Raw genomic sequence first — 18523 nt, 5'->3', positions numbered from 1 at the left:
TCCTGACCGGCGTCACTTGGTAAAGGAGGCGGGGCCGGCTGGTTTGGTGACAGCAGCAGCGTGATGAAGGGTGATGCTTTCTGGATTCTGCAACCGCGACAACCACATGCACCTGCACAACCTGCCCACCCCTTCCACCCTATTAGACTTCCTTTAAATATTATAATTAACATATATGAACAAAGGAGCATCTATCCAGTACGTCTTTAAGTCCGTCTGTGGTGAAACAGAGTAGAAACTAACAGACTAAATCAGGAAAGGAATGTCAACAGCCGGGATTATTGCAGAGAGTCTCGGGCGCTGCAGTCTATCTGCTGCATATCTAATTATAACGGATATCTCGTGAGTGGAAGGAAAAACCACTCAGTGCAAGAGGGTGCAATGACAGGCATAAAATTTAAGGTGCTCTTAGGTTTCAGGCTGCAGTCTATTGTCTGGAACTTAACGTCTATTTTTTGCTGCTGAGTAATATCACGAAGACAGACCGTTATCCTGTAATGTAACGGAGCAAAGGGGAGAAGTCAGACAGACAGACAGACAGACAGATAGTCATAGGTAGCCTATTCGAGGTGTTTCCGTCTGAGGCAATGAAAATCGAATCTATAAACTAGTTTTAAATCGATTGTTTTTCTTTGTTTTAGGTGAAGCGTCTGAAACGATGACAAAAATATGACCCAAAATCGGTATCAACTCAAATGAATTCAAAATATTTTCCCTACAAACGTACTGGTATAAATGAACAGTACCAAAAATGCTAAATATTGTACCATAGTGAATATCAGCTTTAGAACGGGGAGAAAAGACGCAATAACCGACGTTTTAATTATTAAAAACTTTTTAAATCCCCCCAAGGGATTAGCAATGCGTGTCGATGGCGGGGGGGGGGGGGGGGACACGCGGACCTCGGCGACGTGCACGCGGCGTTAGTGACTCTGCATCTTAATGATTCAGCCGCGCGGTTGTAACCTGTAAGTACTGAGCGCATCCAGCGATAATTCTAATTAGGAGCATGAATCAGTCGCTAAATACAGTGGTTAAGTGGTTAACATCGAATATAATTTATTTATATTTTGCAGAATACTCCAATCACCACATGAATTCAATTAGGCTACCTACTAAAAAAGAGAAAAGTCGTTGCAACGCGTCATGGTTTTCTATGACTATATTTTTAATTAAGAAAAAAGACCTAGAAAGCAATTTCTGATTATGACAGGCCATAAGTACTTGTACTGTCATACTAATATTACATATTTAACAGGAGTTGCGGTTCAACCTGTCAAAGAAATTAATCAGTAAAAAGGGAGATAAATGCACCAAATGGCCAGTTCACAGACAACTTTCGGTACACACTGCCGCTGCATTTTCGTCTTGTGTTCAGTAATTCTGCGTATAAAAAAATACCACTTATTGATCTGGGGTTTATCGCTTAAGGCCACAAAACTTTGTATGTTTTGCTCCGAAATCCTACAGTTCACAACACTTTCTCTTTTTAAAGAAACGTGTCTTGACTTCTTTAGTATCCAGCTGCATGTTATTGCTATAGCTTCAGAAAACCGGGATCATGTAGTTCAGTTTACGACATGCATTTATATATATATATCTATACAAATACCATATATATATATATATATATATATATATATATATATATATAAAACAATATTGCCAACGCACCTATCTATAGCAGTACGGGGATACCTGTCCCCTTGTAGCCGCGGCGGTGGCAGTAATGCTAGTGCCTACCGTAATCGTCGCTCGCCGAGCTCATGGTGATGCGGGGCGCCTCAACTGAAACGCTGCAGCCGCTGTACTGAGGAACCCTCCGCTCCAAGTGCGCCCTCCGCTCCGCCTTTATCGCTCTCTTACTCTTCCCCTCCTTTTTCTCGGCTGTCACTCGATCCCCTCCCCGGGTTTCCTTGCAGATGATTTATTGCAGAGAGTCGTTCCGAACTCACGGCGTCTCCATCGCTCTTTGCCTGTGACACATACGGCAGCCCCTCCCCCTCCCGAGGTGATGTCACGTGTCGCAATCGCAGATGAACGCGCAGATCGCTCAGGTATATAAGTATACAGTGCGGGACATCTTCCCTGTTAAGGAGCACCCCTTGTAGAAAAATAAGTTTATTATATAGCTAGCATTTGTAATTGTCGCTTGGATCACAAATTCTCTCAGCTGGCTCAATGACTGTAAATTGTAGCAAAAGGTCAAAAGGCAACTGTGTTTTCAACGGAAAGATGACATCGATCCATAGGAAGAGAATGTATTTAAAATATGCGTTAAGCCAAAAGCGAGAAACATCGAACAAACATGTTCACTGAATTTTATTGCACGTTTGTATTTTCTTTTGCAATAGTTCCTACATTAATAAAAGGTATTTAAATCCGAAACTGTGCAAAATACAATGCAAACGACATACATGGGTTAGAGTCAGATTTTTTCTTTTTTAAAAAAGGGTCACTTATGAATACTTAACAATTCTACTCCCAGATACACACAAAACATTCATACAATCTACCGAACACAGGACTTGCGTTTCCACAAGTTGCTTACTGTACTGCACTACAGTAAAGGCATAGGAGGTCAATACCAACTACATTGCGTTCACCCCCCCCCCCCCCCAACACTTTTTTGTTAAACTCTAAAATTACAGCCAAACAACCGACTGAAATTGCTTAACTCAAGTTTAAATGATTGTAACATCCGAACTGCATTTTGTTGTACTGGTATCGCAAACACAATGTGCATGTATGAGATATACACTAGCAAAGCATTTATTCCATTACTTCACAGGTAATATGTTTTTGCCCAGTTCCATGGAAGACCCCGGAGATGTTTTTGAACGGTCAGAATGTGGGTGATCGTAATACAGCAGTCGGTGTAGGCTTTGGGGGGGGGGGGGGGGTGCGTGTGTACAACCATTGTAAAATCTCAAGTGATCAGCTTAATCGTGCAGTCAAAAATTGCATAGATTAGGAACCGGAACAGTTTTGAAGACCCAAGGCTTGCTGGGTCTACATAACGCATGAGTTTGTCAACACAGTAAACCGGAAGGATCCAGATTCTAGGTACGCGCAAATGAGCCGCTCCACAACCGCCACTAATTCCCTACTTTGGGGAGGGACAGTTAGCCCTCCCAGCTGCACCAATTAGACGGAAAGGGCCACTGAACTAACTTCAAAAAGTGTGTACAGAACTAATCCATAGCGCGTTTAATATTAATTTGCCACGTTTGCAACTGAAATATATACAGGAAATATATAGAGAACACGAATGTGACTTTAAAATGACAATAAATGATTGGGAATCTTTCCCCCCATGCATCATTTATCCCTGACGACGTGGATAGCCCGATCCGTTCTGGGCGCTGTACCCAAAAGCGAGTGGAAAACGGAGTTTACACCTGCTCCCCTGATGGCAGGAGCTGTGCAGGAAAACATGTACAAATATGGGAGGTAGATTGGGCAGAGGAGACAAACGCCTGCAACTGTAAATGAAGGGAGTAAATTCCAACTCCATTCTAAAGCCCCACAGCTAAACATTCAGAAGGAAACTCCATTAAACGATCAAAAAAAAACTTTGGCGTTTCCCTCTCGTCAAATCGGTGTCACATATAGACACCATTCAGCTAAACCTACTAGATGGTAAGAAGTCAAACCACAACTGTAATCCCTGGTTCAAACTGACAGTTTCACAATGTTTCAACAAGGGGGGGGTGGGTGAAAAACGTAAGTTTATGAAAAATCGACGACGTTATGGCTCAGAATAAGGTATAGACCAAGACTCTTCCTCGCTCGAGCGATCCACACATGCTCAACGGAAGCAGAGATCAAAAAGCCCCAGCGACTCGAAGCAACTTCTCCGGGCCGACAGGCTTTCGTGGTCAGCATCCTGTTTACGCGCCGCGATCCGCCCCTGCTTTCAATCAGATACGCTTAAATGCATCAAACACGTACGTCACAAGAGGAAAAGAAAAAAAAAAAAAAAAAACACACACTACATAAAGAAGTGAATGTCGTTTAAATCGTTACAATCGTCTGTTTATCAATACATATCCATTTAGTATATATTATATATGTGTATATGCACATCTATAGAATGCATTCCAATTAATTGATATGAAAATATAAAATAAGCCTATATCTCACATTGATATGGTGTGGCTCACTGTAGCTGTCTTCATGAATGTCAGTAAGGGAGCCATTACAACAGCAGCTGAACTAAGATTGAGGGAAAGACATAATTGTGGTCTGTCACACCACAAAGCCCATCTACTTCTAGGTTGTCAAATGTGTGTTCTTCAATAAAGAGAGAAATTAAACACAAAGTAGGGGACTAAGTGAGGGCAGTTGGGCATTAAAGTTGATCCCTGTTTACCCCCGGCTTCATACCACACGCTGTCCCATAGGGGACCTGCCACCCAATGACATCGGCCAGACCCTGAAGTACGCGTCCAGCCTTCAGTGTTGTCATTTCCTTACTTAACTTCAGCTTCTGCTGAAATCGACGCAGGGCTCAGTCACTGCAGCCCACGGCTGAAGAGAGAAACAGCAGGCATGACCGCAAGCAACAAGACAATCCACCACAGGAGGGAATGTCACCGACGCCATGCTGGCAATGCACAGAACCCTGTATGATATAAACCCGTTTGCTGCTGTTCAATGTATTTCGGGGGTGGGCGAGGACCCCAGTGACCCTGTTAACCATCTTTGCTCCTTGGATAAACGGAACCGGCTCACGACACAGCCGTCCCGTCAGCCTGTACATCCCCGACGGCTAGCTGGAATCTTCAGGAGAGGCTCGACCATGTTCCGGCAGGAAGGGGGAGTCTGGGACACTTCTGGGGAGGGGAAAGAGAGAGTGGAATTGGAATGGAGAACATGGCACATGGCTGAATCCTGAGTCTGCGGGACATGGGTTCGAACCCCAGCTTACCCGACTCAGTGGCGGTATCCGAATCCGCTCCTCTTCCCTCCGGTGACGGACCACATGTTCCTCCGGTCCTGGACCTTCTGGAAGATGTTGCCACTCCTTCTCCTCTCTTTCTTGTACTTTTTCACTTTCTTCTCCTGCGCACACATACACACACACACATCATCCAGCATCTCATCATTCCCCAGAGACAATGAGGTATCATCTCCCCCCCCCTGAGCTCTGGGCCTTTTAATTCCACACAGGACGGCATTAGCTCTGATCTAGGCCTGAATCGCATTTGGACGGCAATTAGAGGGTAGAAGCGGGCTCTTTATGGGCCGGATCAATCCATTACAGCCATGGCTCGCGGCCCGAAACTCTGCATTACAGGCAATCAGATCTGACGGTAACATCCTCAGTCCACAAACATACAATCATGCAGCCAATAAGATGACGGCCACGGTCTTGCAGCCAATGGCAGGACAGCCACGTACACACAGATCCACCCACCCCCTGCCCAGCACACTCACCTTGCCTCTGTCGAACTCCTCGTCCCACTCGTCGATCACGGTGTCCTGCTTGGCGTTTTGTGTGTCCTCCATGGCTTCCCGGCTGATCGCTGAAAGCTCTCCATCCCAGGTGAGAACTGCAGTGAACAGTACCTACACTGAGCAGAAGCTCAGGCAAAAGCGATAGTCCCTGCCCCAAATATCTCAATCTTTTTGGCCAATCAACTTCTACCAGAGCTGTTTACATGAATTCTAGCCAGGTCCTTTGAACATCAACAGAAGCAATTGGCCAGATCTACACCAGACCAGACAGGAGCTCCGTCACAGGGCCGTCACCTTGGCTCCCGTACGCTCTGTCCTCAGAGTTCCGGAGCAGCTCTTCTACCACAGTGCTGGTCCTGGCGCCGTCCCAGGCAGACCGTGCGGTTTTGGGGCCCTGCGATTCCTGCGTGCGCTTGTACCCGTCCCGGACTTGGCAGTCCCAGACGATCACGGTCGTTGCTGCAAGGGCGAGAGGGAGAGTCAACCGAGTGCTCTGATTGGCTGGTCTGCTGACTGAACATCGCCGCTAACGCCCAGCTGCTCAGGACCCTGTACATGACTCTCTGTATTTAAATAGCAGCAGAACCTTAACACTATTGACCTTAACACTGAGAATGCCAGTACCTTTACTGCAGTCAGCAGTCTTCACCTCCTCAGAAGGCTTCTGAGGAGAAGGTTCTGGGTCTTTGAGACATGCTCTCTTCTCCTTCAGCATTTTCTTCTTCTTCCTCCTCCTTTCCAGTTTCTGCCGAAGCAGTTCAGCCACGTCCACTGTGCTCGTCTCAGTCACTGTTTCCTCCACTGCTGGCCTGGGGTAAAGCCAGAGCGTTTCAGCGGACTGATCCGAGAACAGCATTCTGCACGGGGCACCTCAGGAAATACCCTCCCTTTGCTGAACCTCATGCTGGTTTTATTCTCAGACTCTGGAGTTTCATAGGTGCCCTGAGGAAGCCAGCAGGGTCTGTTTAATTTATTTCCTAGACTTTCATCCAAAGTAATATACAGCTGAGACCCTGGAGCAACTGGTGTTCAGGACTTTGCTCAGAAACCCAGAGGTAAAATCATTCTACAGGATTGGAACCTTCCAATCTCGAGTAAGGAGTATGAAACTGCAGAAGCACACACCACCCCCTATTGAACACAATAAAAATCACACCGACATTATATCTTAGCACAGAATAGGACACCCCATGGAAGAGGTCTAATCTCAGTCTGAGACTGTGAATATGGGAGACGCACCTCTCTGCAGCCGAGGACGGACTCATGGCTTCCTCCAATACCTCGTCACATTTCCGCTTCCTCTTTTTCTTCTTCAGCCTCACTGCATCTCTGGCCTGTTCCTGTGGCTCGGCCGCGATGCTCCAGGGTTTGGCCAGACTCCAGTCTTCATCCTGAAGCACCAGCGGCTCCAGGTGTGACACGAGCTCCTGGGCCGGATGGGCAGCAGGTCCCTCCTCCTCCTCCCTCTTCCTTTTCTTCTTTTTCTTCTTCCTCTTCTCCTCACAGACTGACGCCTCCTCTACCTGGGCCTCGGGTTGCCCCGGTGTTGGTTGCTGGCCGTCGCTTGTCTCGGAGTGACGCCGTTTTTTCTTCTTCCTCCTCTTCCTCTTCAACGCAGGGCTGACAGGGGAGGATAGACTTGTTGCCACGGAGAGCGGTCTGGGCAGGGGGCTGGTTTCCGTGGGGACAGGGTGAGAGCTTTTGGTCGGGGTTGAGTGGGAGGCGGGTCCAGGCAAAGATGATGACTTGAGCGAATGAAATGGAACCATCCTGGGAGGGGGGAGGGGTGGGAGCAACCAGAGATGAGGAGGATCACATCAGGAACAAATAGCACACATGGGGATACAGAGACAGATGCAGGGCAGGCAAAAACACCAGGGTCAACTGTGACATCTACCCACACCCCAGGTGCCTGATATCCATCACTCAAGCCCATAGATGCCACCTCCTACAGGTTGAGCCATACCGAGGTTTGTGATTCGGCGGGGTGGAGACCAACAGGGGTGGATGTTCTGAAAGTGTGAGGTCACTGGACAAGGGGCGTGGCTGGGAGGGCGGCACATCACTGCTGCTGGGGCTCCCATTGGGCCTGACCTGCAGTTATTGACAGAAATAAAAACTTGGTGGTCTAAAAGAAAAGAAAAAAGTGCCATCCGTGTACACAAGGGGGAAATAAAAATAAAAATGTGGAAAAACAAAATGAAAGAGGAAAATGGACGAGAGAAAAAAAACGGAGAGAATGCGGCAGACGGCGGATTAGAAATGGTTAGAAGAGAACGGAAAGAGACTTACAAAGACGGAAAAAAGCGAAGAGTGCCGAGAGCTCAGCTTAAGCACCGGAAGGGGATGCTTAGTAATTTAGGGTTTAATCACAGCTCGTGCTGGACGCTGTGCAAGCAGCTACCTGCGAGTGTGACCACAGTGCTGGTAGCGTCCCCCCCGAAAGCAGCCCCCCCCAGCCCCTCACCTTCTTGGCAGACAGGGCGAGCTTCTTTGCGGGGGGTGGGGAGGTGGGATTGGTGGCCTCCGATGTGATGTTGGTGACGGCCGGGGGCTTTAATTTGGCTGTTTTGTGCTCGGCGCCGAGTCCCGACCCACGATCCACAGGCTTGGGGGGCTCCGAACCCCGGCGCGGGGAGCACGTCCCGTTCAGGCTCCTGGCTGTGGTCGACCCCGTCTCCCCAGCCGGCGCACTCCGGGGGCCGTGCTGGAGGAGCAGCAGACACGTCCGGTTAATCACCCCCCTGCTAAGCCTTACAGGGCTACTTCAACCCCAAAACTGAAAAAGATGGTTCTGTTCATTACAAGGTCTGTGGATTATGGTGAGTAACTGGGTCATGATTTCTCATGAGTCGTCGCCGTTTAGTTTTACTTTCCTGATTTGTGTGTCGTCTTCTCTCTCTCTCTCTCTCTCCCTCTCATATATATATTAATTGCATCAGGACTCAGACTTGGCAGAAATAAATAGTTAATGGATTGGGGCAAAAAGAAAAAAAAAAATCCTCAAAATGGGCAAAAAAATGTTCCAGGTTTTATTAATGGCAATTTTTGATAAACCATTACTTTAGCTAGACAGTACTGAAACAGTAATAAATGTTGCTTCCAAGACTAAAGGAAATAAAAAGAAATGTTGAATATTTCTAGCATATTTAGTTAAAGTTTTTAAAAAAAAAAACGTAATTTTTCGTGCCGTGCTGCTGAACGCTCCTGACGCACCTTAGACTCGGACGAGTCCCCGGACGACTCGGAGAGGGACTTCATTGAGGTAGATGCTGCAATTCCCACGCTCTCCTGCGAGTGCCTCCTGTGGACATCCGTCCGGCCCACGCCATTGGTTGCAGTGGTGGCGATGGGCGAGGTCACGCCTTGGGTCGGGGGTGGAGTCTTTTTCACCTTCTTTGGCGGCTCGGGGGATGAGCGTTGGCCCTGTGGGCGAGGTCAAGGCCGAGCCGTTGGCCGGTTTGGGGGCGACCCGGGGCACAGGAACTCCCAGCCCCCCATCCAGTGAATGGATCTTTCGCAGCTGGGACGACTCCAGCTTCTGCACAAAAAAGGGGTAGTTTAGTATATCATGTAGCCCCTCCATAGTGGCCTCCAGGCTAACACCCAGCCCAACGGGCCCCTGGACCAGACTGGACCACACCCCATCCCTCACCCACACACCTTGGTCACCTGCGGGGATGACCTCGGCCCACTGAGCGCCGCCTTCTTCAGCTGCTCTGCAGTCGGGCCACTTTTCCCAGAATGCACTGCTCCCGGTTTCACCACAGGCGTCTCTGCGTTCTTCTTCGTTTCCGGATTCTAGGTTCCGTACGAAAAGAAAAGCAGTAATGAAAAACAGCTGGGCCTGACACACACAGCATCCATTAGGGAGCCAGACGTCGTCTTACCTCAGATAGAACAGCACATATGCCTGCTGATTGAGAACCACCTTGATGTTGCTGGAATGTACCATAGAGTCATTCATCTGGTACCACTGGCCGTTGCTTGCCTGCAAACACCCAGCGGCACATTTCAGAATCAGGCCGGGCCCCAGCCCTCAGACAGTACTCAGCGTGCTCCGGGGGGTGCCACGACTCTCACCTTAACGTAGCAGTAGTAATGGCCAGCGTGACAACTGTACCCAGAATGCACCAGGACTGCATATAGGCCATATATGATTGGGTCCCCTGTGTTCTGCGACATGTAAGGCCGAATGTTCAAGAATTCTGGGTAGCCCACGTCCTAGAAAGGATGGGAAAAAAAAGGTGACTCACTGGGTTCATGGTTAAGTCACGTAATGATGATGTTCCCCATTAACTCAGACCCAAGAGGGTCCCAAATCAGGCACCATGAAGCCTACGTTCCCACAGTGGAGGATCACCTTGGTGATCTTGCCTCCGCTGAAGTTGGCGAACCTCTTCAGCGACAGCGTAAGCACGTTGGACGTCCGGTGCACTGTGAAGCGCTTGGTTGCCGGAACTTTCTTTTTGCACCTAAACAGTAACCGCGACAAGATGTCCCATCAGTACCGACAAGCCCACCAACCAGAAATCCCAGACTGGTTGCCAGGAAGACATCCGTGAGCATATATCTATTAAGGCGCTACCCGTTAACGTCAAGGTGAACCTGATCACAGCCAGCGGGGCATGATGGGAATTCAGAGCCACCATTTTTTCATGCATGACAAAGCCAGACCTTGTTGACAGCGTCGTTCAACGGTCGGATTTTAGAACGCTATTCCGATTTTTGACAAACTAGACTGTATGAATAGCAATACTCTGAGCACAGCCAAAAAATACAAATCATTGCGAATATGTCTCACTGTTTTGGATTTCACTGTGGTGGCTCCGTAACTTATTTTCTAATAAAAACGCCCTACATATCAGCTTGGCCTGCACATTTACCCATAATTCCACATAACAGCCTTAGGATAAGTACACTCGCACGTACACACTATAACTCTTGCAAGCTTAGCCTAAGCCCGTATCTGCCGAGATCAGCTAAATATTAATGTGCCTAATGTGTGGACTCACCTGGCACACATGTAGGCGTTCTCGCCACTCAGCACGTCTGGCTTAACGAACAGCTCCAAAGCACGGACGATGTTTGCCGCTTGCTGTAGAAGAAACGATGACAGTCAATCCCACGGGCAATGAAATAAAATCAATTCACTTGCTGGGGCAGATCTTTGGGAAACCTCCGCACGCTTGTGAAGAATTAGCCGTAAAAGTTTAAAAAAATCTCCCGCAATCCCCCGAGCCGAGTGAGCATGGAGGACAGAGTCGGCAGCCATCCCTTCGGTTCAGGAGTTAGCATTGTGATTAAAAACCCCAGTCCCAGTGAAAACGGAATAACTTAGGGCATATTCACGTTTGGCCCAGTTGCCTTGTACCATGCCCAAGCACAACTGTCCCCCCCCCCATTCCCCCACTGGTTTGCACTCATATTGTGCTTAACATTCTAGGCCCAAGCACGCTTTTGTCATCACTGTGCGACTTTTTCATGTTGAACATAAGAAAAAGTGCTATCGCACAACACAATGAAGCTCATGATTAATGACTTCACTTTATGACTTTTTTTGGAGTCGTTTCGAGCACGATGACACACGGCCTTCTAATAAATTTATCAAGTATGCAATGCAGCAATTTTCATTTATATCTCAGAGTTTTTGTGTGTTGCATGCAATTGTTCCTGGATACTTTCGTCAGCCCAAATTTCCAGCAAACGTTGCACCTCTGGCGTAGACCAAAGTGATCCCTTTCACACAATGCTTGTTAAATGCTTGTCAGTACCCGATATGTAAAGCCTATCCGATCTGTTCCTTCAGGGTCCGTATATAGTATGTGTGCGCAAGTGTTGATCGCACTTTTGACATCACGTCTGCGTTCCGTGCTTGGGTATGGCTAGCGATCACACTAGTCAAACAAACTAGACGTTGGGGTTCAAACTTGCATGAGCACTGTACAGATCCCCTAGTGTGAGGACACCTTAAACTCCATTTGCCACGTGTAAGCCATTACTCACCCTGATCTCCACCGCAATGTCCAGGTAGGGGTCGTACGTATCTGACACACTCTTACAGATGGAGCACTTCACTGAAACGAGCGTGCACACACACACACACACACACACACACACACACACACACACACACACAAAATATTTTTAAAATATAGTATAACATGACCGCAGCTACTCTTTGCAGTATAAACAACTGGATGCTAAAAACAGATCACAGATTCAGAGCCAGGTTATGCTAGTTATGCTAGTGGCTCCATAAGAAAAGCATACATTCCCTCTCCTGATGGGGACTCAAATTATAATTCTTCAACTTGTAATTTATTCAGCACAGGCTTTTATTTAAAGCAAGGCATGACCGATACCACAAGGTTAGCCAGTCCCTGGAGCAATTCAGGGGTAAGGGCCTCGCTCAAAGATTCAATATTAAAAGCAATTTGCTGACTCAGATTTGAACCGGCAACCTTCTGATCACAGTGTCCTAACCTGGCGAGCCACACACTCGCCCCCTGACTAAACCGGCGGTTCACACCCCCCACAGGCCTGACATACCTCGTGACCTGAGGTAACCTCCGAAGATCTGATGAACCAGGGTGGTGGCTTGAGTCTGCCTGTCCAACCTATGGGGAGAAGCATAAATAAAAGTAATAATGGATGCATGCACAAATGAAGTGACACACCACAAGCTTTAATTGCGATCTGGTCGGAAGAGCAGATACAACACGATCAGGACAGCAAGAAATAAAGCATTTTGTATAGTGTTCGGGGCAGCATGGTGGTGCAGTGGTTAGCACTGTTGCCTCACACCACTGGGACCCGGGTTCGACTCTCCGCCTGGGTCACATGTGTGCGGAGTTCACATGTTCTCCTCATGTCATCGTGGGGTTTCCTCGGGTACTCCGGTTCCCCCCCACAGTCCAAAAACATGCTAAGGCTGATTGGAGTTGATAAATTGCCCGTAGGTGTGCGTGTGAGAGTGAATGGTGTGTGAGTGTGCACTGTGATGGGCTGGCCCCCCATGCTGGGTTGTTCCCTGCCTCGTGCCCATTGATTCCGGGATAGGCTCCGGACCACGCGACCCAGTAGGATAAGCGGTTTGGAAAATGGATGGATTGATGAAAATGATTATGATCGTTTCAGAGAACACTCGTGCTCGTGCAAAAGCAGCGGCGATTAAAGTTTAAATTGATTCATAAACATATACTAGATAATCTTGAAAAGATATAATCATTAAAATTTTGTTCTATGAAAGTGCAAAAATGTTTTCGCGAGACTTAAAGCTATAATATCCATACTAGACTAAAGGTAAGAAAAAGCCGACCTTAATCTGAGTAGTGATGTAAGAATCGGATGCGCATAACATGCAATGTTGGTATTAATACTGCACATTGTCCAGTCCTACTACAGCCATTTTTCAATTGAGTACGGAATACCCCGCCTTGCGTTGTGATGTCATTCAGCGCTGATTCCAGCTTTTGGGCCAGTGTAAACCAACACCTTAAAATACTGTACTTTTGCTACCTTTTTGGAGAACCAAAAGTACAGTACCTGGTGGAAAAGCGTCCTTTAGTCGAGCGGTGAATTGGGCAGCTGGACAACGCTGCACATTTCGCACGCTGTACGTTCTCTGCTATGCTCCATGCTTCTTTTGTTACTTCCAGGTCAAAGCCCGGGGGGGGGGGGGGGGGGGGGGGACCATGGAGCGTCCGCAGAGCACCTAGGCCAGTCCGACTCAACATTTACATGCACGAGTTAACGCGATTAGGAGTCGATTTGTCGATTATCTGGGTGTCTTAGGCCAACTTTGAGAAATTCGATTTAGTGCGATTTTAGTCGGACCAACGCAGTAATTCGATTTTCATAGTGTGCATGTAAACGTACTGAGTTTCAGTCTCCTTATCTAATCTTCAATGCTAATACACTTACACGTCCAAAGACACCAAGGCTCACCAGTCGGGGAGCAACTTAAATAATGACAGAGGACACATTTGTATGCTGAGAGACGTGGTGGAGGTTTGAACCTGCTTCCCCAGGAAGACATTCCAGACAGAACTACATAACCATTAAAGTCGTTAGACCTGGAATAACTGACTGCATAAATGTCTCGCTGTCGTCTATAAGGGTTTTTAAATGGCCCCATACGGGACGTGGAGAAAGCAGCCCTGAAGCGCCCTTACTTGGGGTAGCCGTTGAGACAGGCCTTCTGCATGGCGTCGATGGTGTAGCGCAGAAACTCATGGGCGTCTTCCTGGCTGCCGAAACGAAAGTGACGTGCGATTTCTGGAGAAGAGAGGATGCTGATTGTTACCCAGTCCACGCAGGCTAAATGGACCACCGGGGGGGGGGGCAATTAAGAGCCCATTAGAGGGGGAGGGTGGGCAGAAAGCTAATCGATAGAAACAGGATCACCACGACACCCCCCTGGAGTTACGCACGAGCGGGAAACAGTGAGAGAGTAAGGGAGAGGAACAGGTAGAGCAGCAACCAACGCATCCTCACTTTTTAGGTCCCGGATGAAGGAGACCGGCTTGATGGCATTGCCGGTGTTGGCGAAGGCTTGGATGATGTGGTTCTGCATGATGCAAATCATGCAGAAGCCAGACTGGTGACCTGCCAGAGAGAAACAGCGCCATGAGGACTCAGCATCCAGTAATCCAGTAACGCAAAAGCTGCACTCTCATTGGTCTAAAACAGCCCTCAGCCTGCCTCCTGCCACTTCGGCCAGGTTATCAAGCGCGTTATAATCAACTGACAAGTAAACTTTGTCAGGCTGGAAGCAAACACACCAAACAACACGGTCATTTCACTGGCTAGTCTGCACATACATTATAGATACAGCCAATAGGAAAATCTGGGGTGGGGCTTGGTCGACTCACAGGCACGGCTGTGCTCCTTGGAGAGCAGGTAGTTGGCAAGGGGTGGGGTGTAGGTGAGGCACTGCACCGTGGAGTTCAGAAAGCAGGTGTTGCCCAGGTTATGGAGGCCGGCCCCCACCCTGTAGGTGCGCTCCCACTGCAAGGAGAGTCTGTTCCCGGGGAACAGCAGTTTCTGGGGGGCCGGGATCCCGTCACCCTGCCCAGTTACTGTGCCCTCTGGAGCTGGAGGGGTTAGAGAGACACCAGTAACTTTAAATCGCCATGGTGACAGGCTAAGCACACTGACCAATGGGAACAAGACAAGCATTTTACTTTATATATTTATACAAACAGATCTTCAGGGAAAAAAGTCAAAATCAAATATGTATATACACGCATAAATGTTATTAAATGCACACCCATCTCATCTACTGATTATTACAAATAATAATACAAAACAAACAAAAACACACACACACGCACACACACACACAAACCCCCTGCCAGGTACCAAACGTACCCTGGCGCTTAATTTGGATGTTCTCCAGGGCCTTCTGTCCAGCTATGCCCTCAGACTTAGGGTTGAGGATGACATATTTGCTCTTGAGGGCCTCCAACTGGTAGGAGAAGCTGCGGCTGGCCGGCTCAAATTCGATCTTCTGCAGCAGCACCTTCTTGGCCGAGGAGGCCAGCAGCCGGTTGAGGTCTCCCTCGTCGGTGGAGTCCTTGCGCCCAGGCTTTAGCACCTCTTTCAGCTTCTCCACGATGGGCATGGCGCATCACTGAGGGTGGAGGCGCAAAGGGGGGCGGGGTCAGCAGCCATGATGGGCAGGAAACCACACCCACATCCAGGCTCAATATCGTTAGCTGCATAGCCCACAAAAATAACTTGCTCCCTTCTTTCCCGAGACACAAACCACTACATCCCCAGTCGCAAGGTCAGGCCCTGAAGGTGGCGCTTCAGAGAAGCAGTATATACAGTCCATTTCCCCGTTCACCACTTAAACCCACCTCTACCTGACCTGGGGGGGGGGCCAGTGACCAACCACAAAATCCAGTCTCCCTTCTGTGGAACGACAGGCTGAGGTCAGAGAGGAGCGGCTGGACCTTGGCAGCCATCTCCAATGGTTACCATAACACGAGGGGGCGGGGCCTCAGACAGGAGCTTCCCTGATATGCCGAGCTCACATGGACTTTGTATTGGAGTGCAGCACAAAGTCAATGCAACGTGCGGCTCGGCACGGAACAAAAGGGCCAGATGTTCTCCTGCACACCTGCCAATTCTCTCTTGCTTCCCTTCTCTCTCTCTAGCCCAAATCATAACTAGTCTGTGATCGCAAAAAGAATTAAGCAGTTATAAGATGCACTGATTAATTCATTTATCCTTCAATTTGCCATGTGCACAAGTCTGAGTACAGGAACACTGGGATGCTTCTTTTCACAGATCTCATCTGACTTCCATCAGGGCTGACAGACCGTCCCCTCCTCTCTATTATCGTCCTGGCAGAGGGGAAGAGAATGGTCCCCGGAAATGGGGAGATTTCGAATTCGACCGACGTGAATGTCATCCTGTCCAGATGCAGGCCTGTGGGCATATCCACGGAAGCATCACAATCACTAATGGGCACACACTCAGGCCTACGGAACAGCTTGTGCGGAATAGGACCTATGCACTGGCGACCTGCAATGGCCAGGGGGCACTATAGTGATGGCAACACGACAGAAGATGCCTGGGCTAGGGGGGGTGAGGGGGCTAGGGGTGGTGTCCCTGATTTTAGGAATAGCTCAGGAGTAAACCATGGTATAGGAGGGCACAGAACCAAACAACACATACAAGGACAAACCGACCTCCAGGTTACCATGCTGATGCCATTAAACCTGGCATCAAGAGGTGGGCTCGTCATTGGCGACGACCCCGAGATGTAACCACCCTGCAGGGGAACAGGGAAGGGGGCCCTTTAAGACACACAGCGATGTGAAGGGAGAACTCCACTCAGGAGACCAGACCCACCAAGCGAGAGAAGCATCCAGTAACAAGCATGTCGTAATCCAATTTCAGGTCGACAAGCCAAGAATCAGCCGAGCAGCTGCCATGAATCTGCACGTAAAAATACCCGCAGCGCGAGACGAGCCAGCACACAATGAACTCTGAGAAAATCCCCGGCGGGTTTCAGTCCGCCACGAACGAAGGCAAAAACACACCAGGAACTTGAGGAGGATGATGTCACAATGGCAGTGCTAGCAGTGCGGTCTGGGTGACACTAAAAGCACCCAGTTTAACAGCATCTGAGCCCATAATATAGTTACTAAAAAAGGGCTATCAAGCTAATTTCTAACTGCAATGCAGAAGAAACCTTTAAAAGATGCCCTACTGAAGCCATTGGATAATAATCACCATTTGCTACTACGTTTACCCTTCCTGACATTTGGTCAAAATCAGCATTAATGACATCTGATTTTATATTTAGACAAACAACATTATCCAAAGTAGACAGATATCTAACAAACAAAACCAGCCAAGCTGTCCCATAGAGCAAGAGAGGGAGCTTTCACTGGGTGGTATCTCCCAGCTACAACAGGATATATCTGATAATCGAGGTCGACCTGCTCCCCCCCCCCCCAGGCACGTGCACACAGATTCATGCTCCCCATACTTAAGTGTGCAGATGAACCACAGAGTGCATTTCCAAGGCCAGCCTGTCCCTCATATCAATCATATGGTCAATTACAGGAATATTACGTTACTAAAGTCACATCACTTTTTTTATTTGGCTTATATAGCATGTTCTAAGACATTTTTTATGTTGGAAAGGCAATTCATAAACCCTACATCTTCGTTAAAGAAGTAGAAACAAAATAGCAGTAGAGAAAAAAACGATTCAGAAAACTGATGCGGCGAAAGGTTATTTAAAATGTATGACTGATGTAATGCAGAGTCAGGGCGACAATTTGTATTTAAATATTTACATTAAGCAATCAGCGATATAACAGAAAAACTCCACGGAGCCATACTAAGAGGCAGACAAGCGGCGTGCATGTAAAGGAGAAGCTCGACGTTGAATGAAACTCGTAGCACTGACTCTGAACCCAGAAATTAGGGGTGCAGGTAGAGAAGTGTGGCTACTTGCATAATCTTGGGGAGAAAACCATGAAGGGACCGTTTACAACATCGATCGGCGCTCCCAAAACACATGTAGGATTATAAACAAAAAAAAAACAGCATGGGGTCGATGTGTTTTTACGTCTCGCCATACAGTATTTTCACATTGACTGAAATTGTACGAATTAAAAAAGAATCACATCAAGGATGAAAGTTAAAACCAAGACAAGGCGATGGAGAGTAAGGCTATGAAAATGGCACACATGATCATCTAGGGCGCCCACGTTAGGCCCAGTCACACATGGGCGAGTTACAGCCACGATCGGAGCAGCACTGGGGGGGCTGCCACCCCCAGCAGCAGAGGGAAACGGCGGCCCCATCCAGCCGCCGGACCAGGCTAAACCCGGGCGATTGTTAAATCACGACCCCTTCGATAGGCACTTTTCTTCCTTAGCCCACCCCGTCACACCGAATCAGCCATGTAATTATTTAAAAGTCGATAGCCGCAATGAAGTGCGGCCAGTCCGGGGGAGGGGGGCAACACATCGGCGTGTTACTTTGGTATAATCGGGCACGATGGTTTGGCGCCTGCGAAGACCGCGACCACGCCGGAGCGACGTGTGCCTTAGAGTCACGATCCCATTAGGCAAAGCAGTTGAAAGTCAGCAGCTAGCACGTCTACGGCTCAAAACGCGTAGTACACGCCGCCAGCCGTGTCCGGCATCACTTCCCTCGGACACGGCCGTCATACACCGAAGAGGAAAGTGGGGATGCAGCACCGATCGCCCATCGAAGCTGCTTCTCATCTAGCTGACACGATGTGGCACGATGGTGATGGTTAGCTAACACGCTAGCGAGGTGGTCGCACTGTGCCTCTCACCCATTTCTTTTCGAGAATTGATTACATCGTTGCCTGGCATGCTTAAAAATAATCGCCGACTTTTCCGCAATTACCTTCCTTTTATCTTCCGGACGGACGACCTTTCTTTCTCAGAGACAGATTACCTTGCTTCTGTACCTGAAATTTGTTACATTCTATCCTCCATGCTGCAATGTGAAGGGGCGTGGCCACGCCTTGATTGATACTACTGTAGAGCAATCACGT

General features: G+C 48.4%; 1 protein-coding gene and 1 pseudogene across 1 annotated transcript in view; both read right to left on the bottom strand.

The window, feature by feature from the left end:
* LOC125717861 (cytohesin-1-like) overlaps positions 1-1949 on the bottom strand; it is a 40021-nt gene extending 38072 nt beyond the window's left edge. Inside the window, exon 1 of the mRNA XM_048991207.1 lies at positions 1744-1949. Coding sequence (XP_048847164.1) covers positions 1744-1768 — 25 coding nt within the window. The 5' untranslated portion in view covers positions 1769-1949. The remainder of the gene's footprint in view (positions 1-1743) is intronic.
* Positions 1950-2305: 356 nt separating this feature from the next.
* Positions 2306-18507, bottom strand: LOC125717878 (ubiquitin carboxyl-terminal hydrolase 36-like; annotated as a pseudogene).
* Between the last annotated feature and the right edge of the window lie 16 nt (positions 18508-18523).

The sequence above is a fragment of the Brienomyrus brachyistius genome, chromosome 22, assembly GCF_023856365.1.
Source record: "Brienomyrus brachyistius isolate T26 chromosome 22, BBRACH_0.4, whole genome shotgun sequence".
NCBI classification, from domain to species: Eukaryota; Metazoa; Chordata; class Actinopteri; order Osteoglossiformes; family Mormyridae; genus Brienomyrus; species Brienomyrus brachyistius.
This window is presented reverse-complemented; position numbering and strand designations above follow the sequence as displayed.